This window comes from Ursus maritimus, unplaced genomic scaffold, assembly GCF_017311325.1.
Source record: "Ursus maritimus isolate PB19 unplaced genomic scaffold, ASM1731132v1 scaffold_15, whole genome shotgun sequence".
Classification (NCBI taxonomy): Eukaryota; Metazoa; Chordata; class Mammalia; order Carnivora; family Ursidae; genus Ursus; species Ursus maritimus.
This window is the reverse complement of record NW_024423897.1, coordinates 7,104,851-7,124,648: the sequence shown is the minus strand read 5'-3', so window position 1 is coordinate 7,124,648 and position 19,798 is coordinate 7,104,851. Positions and strand designations below refer to the sequence as shown.

Here is a 19,798-nt window from a genome sequence, read left to right as displayed (position 1 = left end):
ATATGTGACATGAGTCATTTGTCACCTGCTCCGTAGAACCCCTGGCACTTGCCGACAAAAAGCAGAGGAGCGCGCACAGAGCCGGACTGGCTCTCTGGATTATGTGCATATGCCCAGATGCCTCTCCCAGAGAAGTTTTTTTTTAACCATCTTAGGAAAACAAAAATGGAAGAAAAATAGTATGGGAACTTGAGACTCAACCATTCTCTCATGTCGTTCATGTGACCCCGCGCATAGGCTTTTCTTTTTAGGCTCCATTCAGTGTCTTCCAAACATTGTGCTAATTTTCTGCACAATTGTGCTATTTAATCTTCATAGAAAATCTCTAGTAGGTCTGATGAGCCCCATTTTGCAAAGAGGGGAGCTGACTGGAGCAGGAGATGTTAAGAAAGGTGCCCTAGGTAAGAGGCAAAGCTGGGAATTAAACCCCGGATTATTTATCTCAAGTCTCTGTTCTTAATTATTCTGCTCTTCATCCGCCTCCCCTTTATTCCGCAGCCCTATCCTGCCCTATCTCCCCTCCTTCCACATAACAGTCCCTCAGAAACCTGGTGCTCTCAGAATATTTAAGAATCTCTGATGTTGATGGCTTCCAGAACCCTCCAGTCCTTTTGTTCTATTGGCTGCTTTTTTTTTTTTTCCATTCTCTTTTTAAAATCCCCTGGTGGCCAGTATAATGGGAGAATATTTGTTTTTGTTAAGCAGATAAACCACTATTTTTCTCCTCACCCCAGATAAGCAATGGAGTTGAGGTGAGAGGATGGCTACCTTTCCCCCAGATGCTTTCACTCATGACTTGACCGCAAGCCCATCCGCGGCCTTTCCCTAGCAACTGAATTGAGCTGCTAGAGCAGAGGACAAGAGACACGCTGGATGGCACTGTGTGGGGGGACAGAGCAAACTGGAAGAAGATGGGACAGAGATTAAGAGGAAGCTCTAGGTACAGATGGTCCCCTTGAGCCTTGAGGACCTGGAGGGAAGACAGACCACACAGGAGAGGAAGGTGTGAGCCCCTGGCTCTTCCCAGAATCTGTCCCTCCTAGGGGCTGGAGCTGGTTCAGAGAAATGACAGAAAGCAGCAAGAACTGTGCCATTGGTGGGAGCTCAGTTTCGAGGAAAATGTGCAGGGAGCTGTCTCACCGTGGGTTCTCTGGAAGAAAGCTATTTTTAGAGGAATTGGCTCTGCTATGCGGGGAGACCAGTACACAGTCCCCTGAGCTGCTTCGGCTTTAAAAAAAATTCTGAAAGAGTTTGCCAGATTGCTTTGCATGAGAGATAGCCCCTCCTCCCCCAAATGTTGGAGGGGGGTGCAGAACCCCTCCGAGGTGTTAGAGCATCACTACTGGCTAAGGATTGCGCACAGGGCCTGGAGTGCCTGCTGGGGTGCCAAGCATCCCTAAGGAGAGAGGGGAAATCTGCAATGTATGGGTGCCATGGACACGAGGCAGAATTCCTGACAGTAAGAAGAAAAAGTCACATTCATATGTCTTTGGGATGATAAATCAGACACTTCCTATTCATCCTGGGGTGCGTACAGCAGTTGCAACTTTCTACTCACTGTCTCATCTTTCAACCTCCCCCATCTGCTGGTCTTCTCTCCCTGCTAAGAAGAAGCATTTCAGCAGCTTTCAAGACTTTGGGCCAACACACAGGTCCCCAGGCACGGGCTTTGTTGCTCTGAAGAATGAGCAGGTTTCTTCCTCAAAGGTCTCTCTTACATGTCACCTCTCCCTGCACCCTCGTAACCATAGAATCTTGCCTCTTCTGCTGTAATGTCTCAGCTTCATTTCATCACAGAAGGAGAAATCCTGGGCAATCTGTCTGGTGGGGCGTGGGTGCTCGGCAAGCTGGGGTAGCCTTATTTCCATGTCTGCATACATTTGCATACAGATGAGCTACAGCCAGGCTCCAAACTGATGCAAGGGGCTAGCCTGGTTCTTGAACCTCTTCTCTCACCCATAACCCTCAAGAGCCTGACCCAGTGTTATGGAAGGTTCGCGTCTGCAGGTAGCTCCAGCTCCTATGATATGGTCCAACCCTTCTCACCCAGCCTAATAAAAGTGGAAGTGGTAGTAGTTTAAAAAAATGTGGTAGTAGTAGTACTAGTACTAGCAGTAGTAAAACAACAACAGTCCTGGCTAACAGTCCATCCTATGTGTCAGACGCAGTGCTAAGCATTTGATGGCACCCATTTATTTCGCTTTCACAAGAACTGTTAAGAAGGTACCATTGGCCTCTGTGTGTTTTGGTTGAGTAGAACAAGACTCGGAGAAGTTATTTACGAAGAGCTAAAAGGCAGGGCCAGAGCTAGTATGTGGATCTAGCTCCCTGAGTTCATGGTCTACACTCTTAAGAATCCAGTTGCGGTTTGTGGCTGTTTGTTTTTAGAAGCACTCTAGCTAGGTTGGTCATTCCCAGACTTCTAGAGTTCACAGGCTAGGTGGTTACAGACCTTTTATTTTGCCAGGTAAGGTGCTCTCTGTGTGTGTTATATATACTACATGTTTATATAGAGACATACATTTATAATTACATAATAATTACACAGGTAATGAAACACATATTTATCACGTACATGTGCACACACACACACGTGTGCTCTGCCTTCCGTGGCCGTCATTTCATATGATAACGGGCATTTTTTAAAAACAACAATAACAGAATAAGGGAGTCCAGGAATTTAAGATAAAGGACAGTCCTTTAAATTGAATAGTTTTGCTCACTAGAAAAACATCACATTGCTCTTTTTTTCTCACTTTTCGCATCAGGAAAAAAGATATCAGTAATCAGACAGCCTTTCAGAAATCGCTACTCTAGTTTGTTAATATCCCTTTAAAAACTTGGTGTCCTGGTATGATCCCAATAGTCCAGGTATGGCTTGGTCTGCATGGACCCCACCTCTGATGTGGACATCTGCAATTTCTCTCTCCCGGACACCTGAGCTGTATGCCTGTGAGGCCCAAGTTGGAGGTAGAAAGATGTGGAGCAGAGGAGGGTGAGTCAGGGGTTGGTGGGGGTCAAGTTACAGCTTGACTACTAGACTGGCTTCTTTAATCAGGCTGTGATTTGAGGCAAGACCTATGGCTGCCAAAGAGGGAAGATAAACCTGGCAGATGGAGGGAGAAAGGAACAAAGTGGGGCAGAGAAAGAAAGCAAAGATCTATGGGAATCTGAAATGAGATGAACGTGGGCAAGAATTCTGTCTTGAACAGAGGGCCAGAGTCCTACCCTGGCATGGATGGAGAGAGAAGGCGGAGGGCTCTTACAACAGGCAGCAAAGCGTTAACTGGGTGAAGAGAGAGATGGGGCTGGGAAGTGAAGCGGGAAGATCATCAGTGGGGAGAGGGAGACAAGGGGGAAAATGAATTAGGGGAGGAAGATAAAGACAAGGGGAAACAGTACGGAAAGGGGAGAGGGTAAGGCCAGGAGCAAAAGGCAATGGGGGAAGAGGAGAAGCAAGGGGGTGAGCAAGAGTGGCGTGGGTCTACGTGAGCTCCATGCAAGGGCGGGTCTCCAAGGCCAGAGCCGTAGACCGTGAGGAGCGAAGGGCAACAGCAAAATGTGAAGTGAGTTAATTGTTGGTTCTTGCCGAAAGGAAGACTGAAGGTTGAGCGAAGGCCACAGAAGGTGTGGGTGTCAGGCCAAAAGGACGCTTTACTGACTAGCTCCTGCCTTCAGGAAGAGCTGCAGGCATGAGTCGTGTCTCCCAGGGCTAGGGGAAGAAAGTTTTAAAGGGAATTGGGGAAAAGCTGGTAAAACCAATGAAGAAAGAAGAAACTGACTCTCCGTTGTGGTAAATCATATGTTTCTTCTCATCTCAGTCAGGATGAAAGCAGAGTCCTTAATATGCCCCCTTGATCTGGCTCCTCATTGCCCCTCTACTCTCATCCTCTCACGCTCTCCCTTACGTTTCCTTCTCTCCAGCGACAGTGGCCTCCTGGCACAGCAGGCACACTCCTACCTCTGGGCCTCTGCACGTGCTGTGCCCTCTACCTGCAACACTCTTCCTCCACATAGCCGCTTGTTTTTCCCCCCTACTTACTTCGAATATTTCCTCATTTTATTTTTCTCCACAAAAGCTACCCTCTTCTATCATATATAATTTGCTTGGCTTTGTTTGTTGTTTGTTTCCTCCCCTCCCCCCACTAGAATGCAAGCACCGTAAAGGCAGAAAGTTTACCTCTTTTATTCACAGGTGCTCAAGCACAGAACTATGATTGGAACATAGCGGGCTAACAACAGACGTTTGTTGAATGAATGTGTGAATGGCTGAAAGAGTTAATGGGCCATCTATCAGAACAGAAGGGCATGCAGAGGAGGAGGAAGGAGGGGAGGAGAGCAGCAGAGAGGCTAGGGAAATGTGCGTCTTATTTGGAGGATTTTATCTGATGGTATTTGGAGTAGGAGGGTTCTATCTCACCATGTTTTTAAACAAGCCACCTAAAAGCAAAGGTAGAAAATGAAAACACTTGTGGTCATTTAAAGAGTGATCTTGAGGTCAGTGTTGATTGCTCCTTACTCAATCCAGAATGAAAACTGGCCATTATCTAACGCACGGGGGACGAGTAGACCAGATTGAGCTATACAGTCAACAAATTTTTAGTGGAATTTTGAACGCCCGTGCACACACATAGACACGCACAACCTGGCCTGTGTACTTACAGACTGAATCTAGAGGACAAGAATCTGTGATTTGAAATGATTAACAGCTCAGTGTCTTGCTCAGATAACGGTAGCCATGAAAGGAGTTCATCACTCATGTACTTTCTGCCGACATTACCACCGCTGCCCAGAGCACTGGCCCACGTGCCAAGGACCAGATCAAGGGCTTACGTGCAGTATTTCATTCTGTTCTCACAATGACCCATGGACAATACTTTAATTATGACATCGTTTTAGATGAGAGAACTAGAAATGAAACAGAGCAATTATTTTGCCCAAAGTCACGGCTAGTAGATGGTAGAGTGAGAACATCATCCCTGGGCAACTCCAGGGAAGGGACTGGCAAAGCCCCACTGGAAAGGGCCAGAGAGCACATGTATCAGGCTTGGTGGGCTGTTAAGTCACAACTACTCAAGCCCGCCTTGCGAGGACAGCCATAGACAATACATACACAGGAGGTGTGGATGTGTTCCAATACAACTTTATTTACAGAAATAAGTGGTGGGCATATTTAGACCACCGGGCATAGTTTGCTGACTGTGCTCTGGAAGCTACCACACCTGGGAGAGCCTGGAAGGACAGACAGCAAAGAGATTCCTGAGTGTTTTGCATAGTTAGCTCTAACAGGCCAGCGCGCTGCCAGACCACCGGGGGATTCGCTGAGACAGAGAGGTGAACTCGCCAGGGACAGAGGGTGGCAGATGGGGCACTTACATTTCGACGATGCCCTCTGGCAAGTTGGCGGGGATCTCAGTCAAGCCCTTCCCTCGACAGTCCACGATGTTATTACTGCAAGTGCAGGCCGAGGGGCAGGAGATGGAGTTGGCGTTGCAGGATGGAGGTTCTGAGTGCGGGCCTGTGGGTCCAGAACACAGCGGTCAGTCATGGCAGAGTCAGGAGCCGCCTGGCCTTCTTGTGCCCCTTCACCACTTCCCAGCATTGCCTGAAAAGCTACCTGAAACATTTTCACCAGCTGACATCTCCCCTCATCTGGGAGACACAACGGCCAGTGGCTAAATATTTAGCCAAGAGGAGAGAGTCTGACCTTGACCTGTTTCTGGATTGTTCCACCTGCTCTGTCATCCCATCATCCTCGTCTTTCAGAGAAAGGGTTGCTCGCAGAGTCAATCCCATGTGAAAATGTGTTGCTGGAATGCAAACAGTGTAAACTGGGACTACATTCTCAGCCCAATGTTTGAATGAACACCCACGTTTCTTGGCTTTTATTTGGGGATTCGATGCTGAGTATAGACACATTTTCACCCTTTTCTCTAGAGGCTAGAACTCACTACTAAAACCAAGTGGGAGGGAAAAAGGCATCAGAATTTCATTATTTGGGGCATTGATGTTGTCCAAGTGTCCAATCACCAGCAGTGACATCATCCAAGGCATTTTCAAACAGCTTGTATGTCCAGAGAACATGCAAGTAAAACCTATCTCGTTAGAAAAAAAGGCAAATAAGTTACTACGTACTTTGGAGTCAGTTTTTAATTTTGAGATGAGAACTGGTATGAATTTAAAGCAAAGTGGTAAAAACCCAGGTAAAGGGCATCTAAGGAGCTTATTTAGAAAGTCAAACAGAGAAATACATATAATAGCAAACTAACTCAGGATGCAAAGGGTCACAAGAAGCAAATTCAGACGTTTTCCAAAACATACAAGTTTTCATGCTATCACTTCTTCTTCAAACTGAGGTAAGAATCTCAAACCTGTGGTTAGTTTTCCAAATGGGAACATTGTGGCGCAAAAGGTAAACTCAACCCCAGTACCTCCACAGGACCCTATCCCACGCCTGCTAGATCTAGTCAGCGGGGGTTATGTCAGCGTCTTTCCAGACCCCCACACCCAGAGCAGAGGGCCACGGGCTGAGACCGAGCTCAGACCAACTCTTGCAGATCTCCTCGCTGCTCAGACGTGGGACTTCCGGCTGGGAGCCCACGGATAGAGATTAAACATGAAATGCAAAAACTTCTGCAGGGAAAACGAATTTTGGTTTGGCTTCTGTTCACTGGAGAAGTGGAGTCTGGGAAGCCAGAGAGGATCCAGCTACAGTGGTTGCCTCAGAGGACCAACGGGGCCTGTAGCAAACGCCTGGGTGGACACGGAGACTCAAGTGAAAGGTCCCTTCTCTGCACTCGACAGTCCCCGTGCCTGGGGCAGGTCCTTCTGCAAGGGCTCGAAGAGATGCCAATGGCTCGATGTGGAACATTTACCTTGCTGGAAAGTGCTAATCCAGTAACCATAGATTCTTATTTCCCTTGGCCTCACCTCCTCTCTCTCTCTTTCTCTCTCACACACACATCAAATATTTAAAAATATCCTCCGAGCTGGGGCGTTTGGGAAAATATTCTTGTCTAGGGCACAAGGACTTCAAACTCTCCAGGGTCACACTAGCAGAGCTCATGGAGACCATGAAAAATGCCAGAGAGAGGATGACTTACACCAAAGTCCCCACCTGGAACATTCTCTGAGAGAAGGGATACCAACTTTGTTCCACACTGGGAAAGTTTTCCGTTTCTGAGGGATTGGCAATCCCACAGAATCAGCTGTGAGAGCCTCAGATCAGGAATGAGAGTGCTGTGGCTCTGGTGTCCCACTGCCTCAGTTCGAATCCTGGTACTGTTATTTCATCCTTATAGCCCTGTGCCTCAGACTTCCCCATCTGTGAAATGGGGGAAGATGACAATACTTATTTCATAGCATGGTTTTGTTGGGAAGGCAAAGGAAGTGAATGCATATAAAGTATTTAGAAGAATGCACCACACAGTCAGAGCCTAGTAAAGTTAGTTGTTATCATTAGTATTAATGAGTTGGGCTCCGCCACTAATGGTCTGCAAGTCGTAGTACTCCTCCGAGCTTTTTGCTACTATCTCAGTGAATAAGGAGTTTGGATTGCATGACTTCTGAAGTCCTTTCTGGATGGAAAGATTCATTACTCCTGGTCTCCGGAGGCAGGGAAGCAGAAGGAGTAAGACACCCAAGAGCCCCTGTCTGTCCTCTGCTCCACCTCTTTGCAGGTGGTTGAGAGGATCTATTGTGGGAAGAGCTCCCTCCCTCTCCCCACACACAAGAGAGGCTGGGAGTGGCACGGCCTCGGATGTCAGGGCTTTCGAAGTCCAAGGGATGCTCCCCAAAGAAAAATGCCATGCCTGGCCCTCCACATCCAGGGGCGAAGGGCACCTAACAAACTCAGGGAGAATCCTCACACCCTGGGCTCCTTCCTGTTGGGGTAACGTTAGGGGCTATGCGGAAGGCCAAAGTCTGTGCTCCTGTATTTCTATCCACTGAGGCAGAGGGTATAAGATGGTTGTCCTTCTTTTGATCTGTCAAAATATTCCTCAGCTGGGCGTATCAGAAAGGGAAGTGGGGGAGAAAGACTTTATAGTCATGGGCCCATGTGGGCAATAGGAAGTTCTGAAATGGAGTTTTTTCAAAATGCCCCTTTGACATCTATGCTGACATTAAATCTGTTTCAACCAGACTCAGGGTGTAGTCTTGAATCCCTCTGGGAAGGGGCTGGGTCTTTCAGAGGGTGGCTCACGTTCTGTAGGCAGCATGTGCTATGTTTCAAGGGATATTGTCAAGGAAAAAAAAGAAAGACTTTGAAAAAGATTCTGTAACCAGGTCACTAACAACACCTTTAATTACGCAGAGAGAAACAAAGGTAATTATAGCCTCTGTCAGCATTCTGGGCTGGTGGCTCCCCAGCCAGGCATTCACACATGGTGAGGGTGTTATCCTCTTGTTGAAACAAAACACTTCAGGTTTAAGGTGGGGTTGAAAGATGGGTTCATCTTCCCTGGAAATGTTCCCCTCTGATCAATGCCTGATGGACCAAGCCCATTTCCCTTTGAGCCTGCGAGTGCTGTGATGGCAGAAGTCCCTCCTCCTGGCTTTCTGTCTTTGGATAGACTAAGACTAGCATGTAAACCCTATAAGGGCCATGACCTGCTCTGTCTTATGCCCTGTTACATCCCCAGTGCCCAAAATAGGGCTGAAACACAAAACATGAACTCAGTAAACATATCTTGGGTGAGTGAAAGGATGAATACATGAATGAAATTGGTCTAGAAGCCTGGCAGAGTGGGGGCTAAAGGTCACCAAGCTATGGGGGGGGACAAACAATCCTTTTGGAAGGGCCCTGGGGGGGGGGTCTTGAGTTCTGAGGGCCCTGGGCTCTGGTTGATAGGATCGGCTATAGTGTGGAGGGATGGAGTGGCTGTTGGGTGGATGGGACTTTCATGCCTGAAGCTCAGGTCTTTCTGCCACAGGTTAGTGCCGGCAAAGACCATCCGCCCAGTCCCCTGGGACTCCCTCTGCGCCTTGCTCACCTGCACAGGTAAGGGTGTCCTAGGCACTCCGCCTAGCTCTGTGAGCAAATCCCTCCTTCCCAGCTTTTCCTGTCCATGTATATTGAGAGTCATGGGGGTGGTGCAGGTGACTGTGGATTTCCAGGGGGGGACAAAGGAAACACCCACCTTTCTACCCAGGAAATTCTAGGAGTATTGTAGAAGCTGAGAAGCAGAGAGGAATGGGAACGGAGTGTTTTGATTGGGGTAGAGAGAGTCTCCACCCATCTTTGAAGGGAGGGGACGATCTGGGCCTGTGTCTGCCCACACGCACGTGCGTGCTCCTGTTGTAGGGGCCCACGAACGCTCACCGTTCCCAGCAAGCCTGCCGCTACTACCTCCTCCTCTTCCCGGCAAAGAAAGCAGCTTAAATCAGAGTGTAGCGATTCACTAGCGCACAGAAGCCCTGTAACCTATGTTCGGAGATGTTTCGCGATGAACACGGAGTGCATGTGGACTCGCTCTTTGTTTTTAAATGGGTGCCCAAACTAACTGCCCTGGGATCTCTTTTAATGGGACAAAAGTGTTGCTGCCCCGAAGTGGACGGACGTTCTCATCCAGAACAGGGAGACAGGGCTATGGGCCAAGTACCTGTCTCCCCTTTCTGAATCACCACTTTAGCTCAGGAATTTCAAACTGGAACCAGAGCCACCTCCATGCCACACAAGGAGGAAACAGAGATGTCCCGTCTTCTGGTGTCTCCTGACTCCCCGGACTGTGGCCTGATGTCTTGAGAGAGGGCAGGGCAGAACGTGGGGCAGCTGAGGGGTTGGCCTTTCCCTGCTCTTCCCTGATCGTTAGGCTGCTCTTTCCCAGCCAGGGCAGGGGCCCGCAATGAGCACCAGGGCAGGAATGCATCCCCAGCTAGACCTGTCACAGGAAGTGCCTGTGACGGCCGGCGTGGACAGCGATTGCGTCATCCTGTCTCTGCTGACTGCACCACACGCCCTCCAGTCTGAGAGAGAAGGAGGAGGAGCCATGACTGGGGAGACTGGCTCCTGCCCAACTGCCTCCTCAAACTTGTTCTTCTACTCGGCATCACGCCAACAATGGACAGGCCTCAGTCGTGTGCCCAAGTGAATAGGGTAAAGGTCACCGAACTTCAGACCTAGAAAGGAGACCTCACAGAGATGGTGAGGAAACCATCCCTTGGAGGGAGAGTACTTGTCCAGGGACACAATGGTGGCCAAACTAAGAATGACATCATTCTCATAATAGCAGCTAACGCTGTGGAATGTTTCCCATGCGCCCGGTACTGCATCAAGTGCTTTGCATGCACCATCTCGCTTGGTTCTCGCAACACCCGTGACGTAGGTCCTATTATTAATATTATTTCCATTATACCGATGAGGAAAGGGAAAAATAGGGAGGTCACGCAAACAGTCCAAGATCACGGAGCTAGTGAACAACAAAGTCCTAAAATGTGGCCCAGTGCTCTTTGTACCACCTCCTCCACCATAGAGACACCCCAGTGCCTCTCTTTATTGCCATGACATGGAAAACCACCAGAGCCCGGGAACCTCAGGAGGTAGGGCGAGGCGGCTCAGGGGCCGAGACACACACTGTGTAAGCTACGCCGGAGATGGCGGGACACTCTTGTTAGAGCTGTGTTTATTTCCTTCTGTCTTTAAAGGGACTTCCACCCAGCAGAGTGCACAGAACTGAAAAATCCAATGGCCTCGTGAGCATGTGGAAATAAATTAATTCCAGCATTCAAATTAAGCATCCCTGTTGGCCTCTGGCCTTTCAAAAGCCAACAACAGACTGCAATGACAATGGGGCTTGAGCAATTATGATGAGAATATAAATGAACGTGATTTAAATACCAGAGGCATGATAATTTTAGGAATGGCTAAATAAACCTAATCATCTCATTCTTGCAATGTCCAATTATGGTGTTTTAATTAAAACCTCCTAAGGAGCTGGGCGGCTAGTCATGGCTTACCTTAATTATCTTTATACTTAGTAACTAGTCCCAAATTAAAAAAAAAAAAAAAGTAGTGGAAAGTTTCTTGTTTCCAGGGAGATATGCCTATTTCATTTTAACAACAAATGAGGAAGGGTTTCTTGAGACACTTTAAGGAGCAAGTATTGTTCTAGGCCTTGGGGCACCTGAAAAATATCTGATGTGAGCCCTTTGTCCTAGAAGATAAGATTGATTTTCGGGAAAGGGTATCTCATACTCAAAGGCTGTGGGCAGCTAAGTGTGAAATAGGTGGACAAACCAATGAATACAAAGATGTTTAAAGGAAAGAGATAACTGACTCAAGAGGTCAAATATTTAACTAATACCCTTGAACTACAAATTCTGACTAGTAGAAACTTTTTCAGATTAAGGCACCAGAAAATTGAGGTATGGAAGATAAAATCCTAGAGCTTAACCCCCAACACAAACCCTTTAGGTAAGGATGGGAAGACAAAGCTTGCAACTCACATGACCCAAGTAATGGCCAAATAGAACTTTTCTCTGGTCTGTTATCATGAGCTCGGTATTAAGTCCCAGTCTGGTTCAGGCAACAAGCAGCAGGGACCACAGACTCTTCTAGTCCTAGGGCCCTAACCTTCCTCTTTAAAACTAGAAAAGTTCACAGAGAAATCCTTGCAGCAGTGACTGAAGGAAACCAAGCAGTCCAGTTGTATACTGAAGAAAAACATTAATGAAAAATAAAATACGGTCTCCCACCCTTTGAAAAATTCCCAGGTGTCTCCTTAGAGGAAGAAAATAAATACCTTCGACTGGAAGGGTAAGTTGACAGAGGAGATGAATTTTTGTGTGCCGCTAGCAAATTCTGGGTTAGCTGGAGCAATAGGGAGCCGGTAGCCAGGGCTTCTGGGGAGAAGAGGCCTGGCTCCAGCCGGCTGGATTTAATTCACCGGGAGATAGCAGGGACTTGAACAGGCAGGGCCCTCCCAGGCTGAGTGAGATACAGCTCTTCCCTGTCTCTGGAGTCGTGTGTTTGGTGAGTCTTTTGCTACGGTTTAAGGGCCCCGGGAGGTTTTCTGACGCTTCTCTGACAGGGGCCACTGGTGATGAAGCTACATGCAGGGATGGCTTAATTGGTGCCCATGCCTTTTCTGAGCAGCTGACCTCTATCTTTACAGAGATGTTCTTACTCCTGCCTCTCTCGACGGAAGTCCTCCTCCGGTGAGTTACCGGGGGAAGAGCTTGAACAAGGAACACTGACGCTTTCGCAGTTTACAAGCAGTGGGATCAGATTCACGATGCCTCACACGGAAGCCTTGTGGGCTCTGCCATGGCTGGAGCCTGCACGCTCCATGGTAGGGTGTGTGTGTGGGGGGGCGGTCAGGGCGTGAAAGCAGCCCTCCTCGTTGACCCCCTGAGGGTGCACACACGGCGTCATGCTCCACCCGGGTTTCACTGGCAACCCTTTAACACAGCCTCACAAACTACCCTTAACAGTTATTAAAGAGGTCGCACCTTCTGGAGGGGGGCTCCTCCTGCACCCCACAAAGACAGCAGTGCTTCATTCGTCAGGGACATTCAATTCAGCCACCATGATATCTCACTGAGGCCCTTGCAGAATGCGACTCCCTGCACAGCATTCTGTTTTTAACCCAGGAAAGCCTGGACAGGATCAAAGAATCCCTTCCGCAGAGGGGTTCCCACATGTCACTCGCTAAAATTTCTACTACTGCTGTGGGGGTGCAGATTAATAGCACATTCATGTCCGGAGTCCGTGAGCCAGAGTCTTATGTCCTCAGAAACACCTGGCTTCCTACTAGGGAGTGTTGGGGATCACCCCAAGCCTGGGCTTGATTGACATAAACAGGGGAGGTGATAGCGAAGCTCTTATTTAACTGTTAACGTGCCTGCTAGATGGAGCCTTCTCGAAGCAGGGAGACTTGGGGCACTGGCACTTCCAGGGCCTAGGAGGGCCATGCTCATGCCCTGGGGCTTAGATCCTGACTGCAAGGACGGGGAAAGCAAGTTGCCACTCCTTTGATGGGAGGGTGCTCTCCTGACGAAGTGGTATCATGTTCGCGCGGAGCTGGAAGCCTGGCACCCACCTATAATGATGTGTTTTAACATTCTCTCTAATTAGTTTTTCTCACTAGCTCTTGGATGACTCCTGCACTCTATAATTATTTCTTTCACTGGCACTTATGCCGATATTGTACTCTTTGCCTAATAATTACTGTAATTATAGTCAGTATATGTGAGTTGGGTGCCTGTGTGATAAACGGTTTTATTATATGTGTTTGACGGGAAGTGATTTCTAAGTGGGCGTCTATAGGAAATTATTAAGGTACTGCTCTGAGACATGTTAAAATGTTTTTGGATAATAAATAACTTGACGAAGTAGTAACATGACAAGAGAGAGCGGCAGGGAGCGAGATGAAGTTGAATTAAAAAAAAAAAATCTTCCATATTGCCAATGCAGCCTACCAGCGGAAGGGGGCCCGTTTGCAGCACACGTGGGCCTCCTGGCTGCCTTCAATTCTGAAAACACCAATGGTCAAGAAATGTGAGGTATGCAGTCCCTCCCCTCCCATCCCAGTGCTTCCTCCTTCCTGCAGGCCAAGCCCCTAAGATCAGCCTTCAGAGGCACTGGCCCCCGTTCCAGCACTGGGTTTATGGAAATCGGAACACCCCTGTGAGAAACTCCTCAACTGAAAACTTGGTTTTTGAGGCAATTCAGGGATTAGCTCTACTGCTTTGCCACCAGAAGGAGGGCGTTGGTAGGAGTGGAGGGTGTCAATGAAAAGTAAAAACAAATAAGCAAGCTTGGAACTGAGGACTCGGTTTAAAAGCCACTACATCCTCTGGGGAGATCGTGGGTCACTAAGCTGCCTCCCGTCCCTGGAGGTCTGCGCGGCCTTCTGTTCTGTCTGCACAGTTCTGTTTTCTGTACTACGCAGCCTGTGCTCCTATTACACTTCAATTACCCACAGATCAAACTCTTATGTTTGCTCAGCACATTTTGTGGGCCCGCTAAACTATAATAATTAAGCTCCACTTATTAGCTCTTACCAAGTGCTGTGTATTATGCTAAGTGCTTTCTATGCATTATTTCATTTAATCCTCCCACCCATCCCTAGAGTTATGTACTATGATTTTTCCATTCTGCAGACATGTGGTAACTTGCCAAAGTCACACACTACTAAGGGGCAGAGCTAGGGTTTCCAGCCAAGGAGGCTGACCCCACCACCTCCATTAACTTGTCTCTCAATTTCTATGAGCAATTAGACAATAGGCATGTGTTTAGGAAATGCTAAACAATGTACTTAACACATGTTAATTTTCTTAGCATCGATGGACTACGAAGCTTAACAGAAAGTGATTCATGACTTCCTTGAACAGTTTCCTTTACTAAATGACAGGAACTTCTTCCTCAGAATCCTTCGGGGTACCCCAGAGTCCAAGTGACTATGGAGTGCTGGGGAACCTATGAGATTCCACACCCAGCTCTGGGCTGGGTGTGGGTTCATGCCCAGGGGGATGTCAGGGAGGGCTCTGCGGTGGGTGAGTGACAGTCCAGAGGAAAGAGGGGTGGGGCAGGCTCACCTGGGCATGCGTACTCCTTCTTCTGCACATCCGCCACATTGAAGCCCCTCAGGTGCACAGGAGCCATGCAGAGTGTGAACTGGCCAATTGTCCGCCGCTGTCGCAGCCAATCCGAGAGCCAGGCCAGGTGGCAGTCACAGTACAGGTGGTTGGAGTGGAGGCGGCTGGGAGAGGGAGGGACAGAGGTAAGATCCTGTCATAGCATGAAGTGAACAGAGCAGGCCAAACCCCTGGGCCCCTTTGCTGGGCGTGATAATCCTCAGGAGCCCAGGGAAGCACTTCCCTCTGCACTCGTGAGTTACCACGGGAACCTCAGCCCTTTCATTGCCAAACTACAAAAGACTGTTATCTTCACATGCAGGCCACATCCGATGGATGCCTCCGGGGCATCTAAGCAAGTCCCCATTTCTTAATAGTAATTCTACCCTTTTTTTTCCCCCACTCAAGAAAGCCTCAGCATGTAGGAGGAGAATGACATTATTAAAGCAACGGTTCGGATGCAAGTCAAACCTCCAAAGAGGTGACTTGGTTGCAAATTTCAGTGCTGTAGTTAGCCTGGGTTCCAGATGGCTTGAAACAGCTCCTCAATCTCAGTGCCTCAGTCTATAGTGGCACTGTGGCCAAGACCTGCCATTGCCTTCACTCTTTCTCCTTCATTTCTTCCCTCCAGTGAACGAACCCTCACAGGGAATGCTGGGGAGCTTGTATGCAGTAGCCCAGGGAGCAGGGCATGCAGGGAAGGGTCCTTTTTGAAAGGTGCATCTTCTCTCCACCCACCCCCATTTAAAGATTTTATTTATTTGAGAGAGAGAGAGAGAGAGAGAGAGAGAGAGAGAGAGAGAGAGAGAAGCAGGCTCCCCGCTGAGCAGGGAGCCTGATGCGGGACTCGATCCCAGGAGCCTGGGATCCTGACCCGAGCGGAAGGTAGGTGCTTAACGACTGAGCCACCGAGGTGCCCCTACCCACCCCCATTTAAATAAGGAGCTGCCCATTCCAGACTCCCAGAGCCCACAGCAATGTCTCCACAGTGCCCTCCTCTTCTTCCCAAGTTAAATTCCGCCAGGTGTATTTGCTATTCTGGTTCAGGTGCCCCTGGAGAGACTCCCTAACCAGTTCCCAGACTTCGGCCTCCCCCTGCAGTAGGTGTGACTCCAGATCAACTTCTTGCCTCTGAGTGAGTGAGAGTTGCTGGTGGGAACTGCATGTTCTCCTTCTGAAAGGAATCCCGTCTAGTTAAATGACTGGAATTGACTTTCCATTAACTGGGGGGAAACTAAGGATATCTAGGGGCTTCTACAGCTTCTTCCCTGAGGTTTTTCTATCAGGGGCTTCCAATTTCCACATTCCCCACAACCCTAGGTCATTAGAAGTGGTGGTAGGTAAGTTTTAGTCACATCAGCTTATCACACACTTGGGTTTCTGATGCAGATTTCAAATGCCCAATCCTGGCATGCTAATCAGCCAGCAGTATCTTGCAACTTTCAAGTACTCTGTGTCAAGCTGATTAATACTGAGTGGAGGCCTGAGGCAGTGGCTCGGGCTACCTCCATGCCTGAAATGCAGAGTGCTGAAGGGCTCTTGACCTCACTCCACTGAGCGTAAAGTCAGCATGGCTCAGCATTGGCCACGTGCAGCTAACTTGAAGGGTGTGTGCCGGCGGAGCCTTCCTGCCATGGCGTGGGTGCAAACCTTGGTCAGGGCCACTGGGGGGCCTTGACAGCCTCAGGGGGTCCCACATCCCATCATATCCGACCAACTAAATGAGCCCATACCCATGTAGAATGCAAGGTTTTTTTCTGATAAAAAAAATTTGAAAAGATTTTTATGATTTTGTTTCCAAGTGATTAATTTTGATGTTGTAATGTTCTTCTGGATTTCAGAGTCGATACTTTAAAGGTGAACACATTTTCATAGGCTCCTAGGCCCAAGACACCGTGCCTCTAATAGGCCCCAAGCACTTCTCCCCTTCGAGTTTCAAAGAGCAGACTCCTATGCTGCTTCCTCTTCATCTGGCACTTCAGGAAGAGGGGCCGCAGGTGGGCAGGGGTCGGGGAGGCACAGTCCTAAACTAGGGGAGGAACATGAAGGAGATGAGGGAATTCCTCTTGTACACTGGGCCTTCTTGGGAAATTTCAGCATGAGTGAAAATGCTCTGTTTCCTGACCTATCAGTGAGTTGTAGAGAGAGAGAGACAGACAGACGGACAGGAGGGAGAGAAGGTGGAGGGAGAGAAAGCGAGGAAAGGGAGGGGGAGAGAGGGGGAGAGATGGGGTGTTGGATCTGTGGCCAGGAATAGACCACTGGGTGTAAAGGCTGCCTAGAGAAATGGCGACAGTGACAAGTGACAGTCGTAGTGACAAGGGAGAGCAGAGGCAGGCTGCAATGTGGCCGCACAGGCTGAGGTGCTGGGTACTTCTGTGTGCCAGGAGGGTCAGAGTCCTCTCGTGAGAGTCTGGCTTCTAGGAGGGAAGGCAGTTGCCTTCTTTGGCAGCGACGTGTGGAAGCTGAGCAAACGGGTTCCCATGAAGCACGGAGCACGCACCCACAAGGTAGATTGATGTCGATAAATTCCCATCAGTTCCAATCAGGGGTAAGAGATCAATGGAATGACAAAAGTGGGGTTTAGGTAAGTCAGATCCTTATTAAGCGGATTAATTTCTGGGATAAGAAAATGTTGGACGTTTTCCTTTTGGAAGATGACATTAGGTTGGTTCTTTCTCAACCCCTGCCAGCCAGCCCCAAGCTACCTTTCTTCCTTACCTTCCTACAGATGGTTCCTAACCCTCTGTCTGCCTTTGTGGGGATTCCTCCCCTTCCAAGTGGGACCACGGAAAAGAGGCGACCACAACTGACTTGGAAGCCACCTGAAGGCTCTTGTCAAAAGCCCAGGGCAGTGGACAGGCTCAGATCCCCCAGCCCCGCGGGAATTTCGCCCGCCGGAAGTGCTGGCAGAGTTGAACGGGCAGATTCTTCCCAGCTCCAGCCTTTCATGTCATGTCTGGGAAATCAAATTGAGCAGTATCATCCCAAAAACTAATATTGAAAGATAAGCAATCACACTGATCATGAAACGTGAGCCTGGATACTGCTAGGAGTATTCCTAATCTCCTCCAGCGAGAAGAAAAATTATTTTATTTACTTTTCATAATTTTGGTGAATTGGGATAGCAATGACCTGGGGGGAGCTGGCTTCCAGTGGCCTTTCAGCCATGTGGCAGCTCTGGTGTCCCCTTCCTCGGCTCACCTGGTACACACTCTTCTGCTTTTGTTTCTGCTGAATGGAATGAGCTCAGTCTCCCATGTCAAATTGCCCAAACCTGACATTGGCTCTGTGCTTTCCGACCCTGACTTTGGGCAGTGATTTAACTCGGGGCCTCGGTGTTATGATCTATAAAACGGGGATTATTAACGGTGCCCCCTTCCCAGGGCTGTTGTGAGGATTGAAACGATTCATGAGGAGTGCTTAGCACAAGGCCCTGCACACTATTAGCCATCAAAGTAATGTCTGCGGTTATTACTGTCACGAGGAGACTGGCTCCACACTTCTGTCTGCTCCCGACCCGCAGCCCTTCCTGTACCAGTTCTTACTGAGACACCCAGGCATCAAGGTGCCTAGGTGGTTCCTGCATGTATTTCTGCAATCTTTTGCTGATGGAAACACCATATTCCATGTTGGCAAAACCACCTTCACAGAAGATAAGGTGAATGAATACAAATGCCAATTTGTAAAAGGTGCCTTTTAGCCACAGGCGCTAAATTAAATTTCCAGCAAATCCTTTTAGAGAGGGGCAGTGTTCATTTTCTATAAAATGTGGCTTTCTGAATTAAATATAAAAGCTTTCCTTTAGAAATCCCATTTATGACTTCCTTCCTCTCTCCTCTTCCCCCCTTCCCCAGCACCCGTCTCCCCCCACCCCCACTTTAATTACAGCGAAGGGGGATTAGTCAGTGCAAGTCTCTGGGGAGTTCTGTACAGAGCTGTCTCTGAAATTAAACTAAAGAGAAAGTGGCAGCAGGCGCAGAGCAAGGAGAACAGATGAGATTGATTGATTGATCTGAACTCATCAGATGAGTGTTCAGGACCACAGGGAAGGATGACAACAGAAACAAGGAGAAGAAACTCTTCCATCCTTCTTTCTGCCCACCCGGGGCAGCCAAACAAGGCACCCGAGATCCAGACCCAGCTCCCCGCCGGGCCCCATCCTGTGGACCCAGCCCAGCTTCTGTTATTGCTGCTCCAAGATGGAGAACAAGAGGGGAAGCCGAAATCACGGAGGAGCAGCCACGGGAGCTGGACTGCGGGTTTGGGCAGGTGAGGGCCGTTTTTCTTCTATTCAACCAGCCTGTCTGGGGAGATGCGGGCCCTGCACCAGGAGGCTTGCTTTCGGCTTCCTGGCCGGAAGCCCTGGGCACGCTCTCTGCAGCTCATTCGTGGCTTACTGTGGACTTCGAAGAGATCTTTGAAGACCCCATGGTTTCTCCTTAAAACTCCATTACGGCACCATCCCATCTCAAAGGGGAAGGAAAAGGATGGATTTTCTTGGTGGAATTATGCTATGAGCTGAGGGATCGAAGGGAGAAATGGGGAGCAACGATGGACACCGGACCCAGATTCTTCTTCACAGTAACTGGTATCTGCTGAGTGTGCGCCATGACACAGCCCTCCACCTGCTACCTCACTCTCACAACTGTGAGACAAGCATTATGAATTCACTGTCCTTGCAGGGCCGAGAGATGAAGAGACTTGCGCAGAGTGAGTGGCAGTCAGAGCTCGCCTTTAAACTCAGGTCAGCTCAGGGAGATCCACGCTGTTTCTTTATACAGTGCTTCGCTGGTCTTGCTTCCTTCCCTGCCCCCAAGACAAGGTCACTCTCTCACTCATGCAGGCCTTCTCAGATGTTATGAGCATCAGAATCTCCTGGGGGACTTGCTACAACCCACCCCCACGGATTCTGATTCCATGGATCTAATCTCATTCCATGATGCTAATGCTGCTTGTCCAGGGACCCACATTTAGGAACCACTGCTCTAAGGATTTTAAAATCTCTGTGGATTCCCTGTTGCTCAGGGGCCACGGATTAGCTGGTTGCTTGGAACTTTCAGTCCAGATTTCTGGACAGAGTGACGATAACAGTACCAGTCAGTATCATTTATCCTCTACTCTGTGCCAGGCACTGCACATGTCTCATCTCATCTGATCCTCCCCACCACCTCCATTTATAGAGGAGAGGACAGAGGTCCCAGAGCTGACAAAGGGCACA

At 48.8% G+C, this 19,798-nt stretch overlaps 1 protein-coding gene across 1 annotated transcript in view; it reads right to left on the bottom strand.

Moving 5' to 3' along the window:
• Positions 1-19,798, bottom strand: part of SLIT3 (slit guidance ligand 3) — a 584,433-nt gene that overhangs the window by 109,233 nt on the left and 455,402 nt on the right. The window contains exons 8-9 of the mRNA XM_040630315.1: positions 14,539-14,702; positions 5,377-5,518 (exon numbers count right to left, since the gene is read on the bottom strand). Of these exons, the coding sequence (XP_040486249.1) occupies positions 5,377-5,518; positions 14,539-14,702 (306 nt within the window). The remainder of the gene's footprint in view (positions 1-5,376; positions 5,519-14,538; positions 14,703-19,798) is intronic.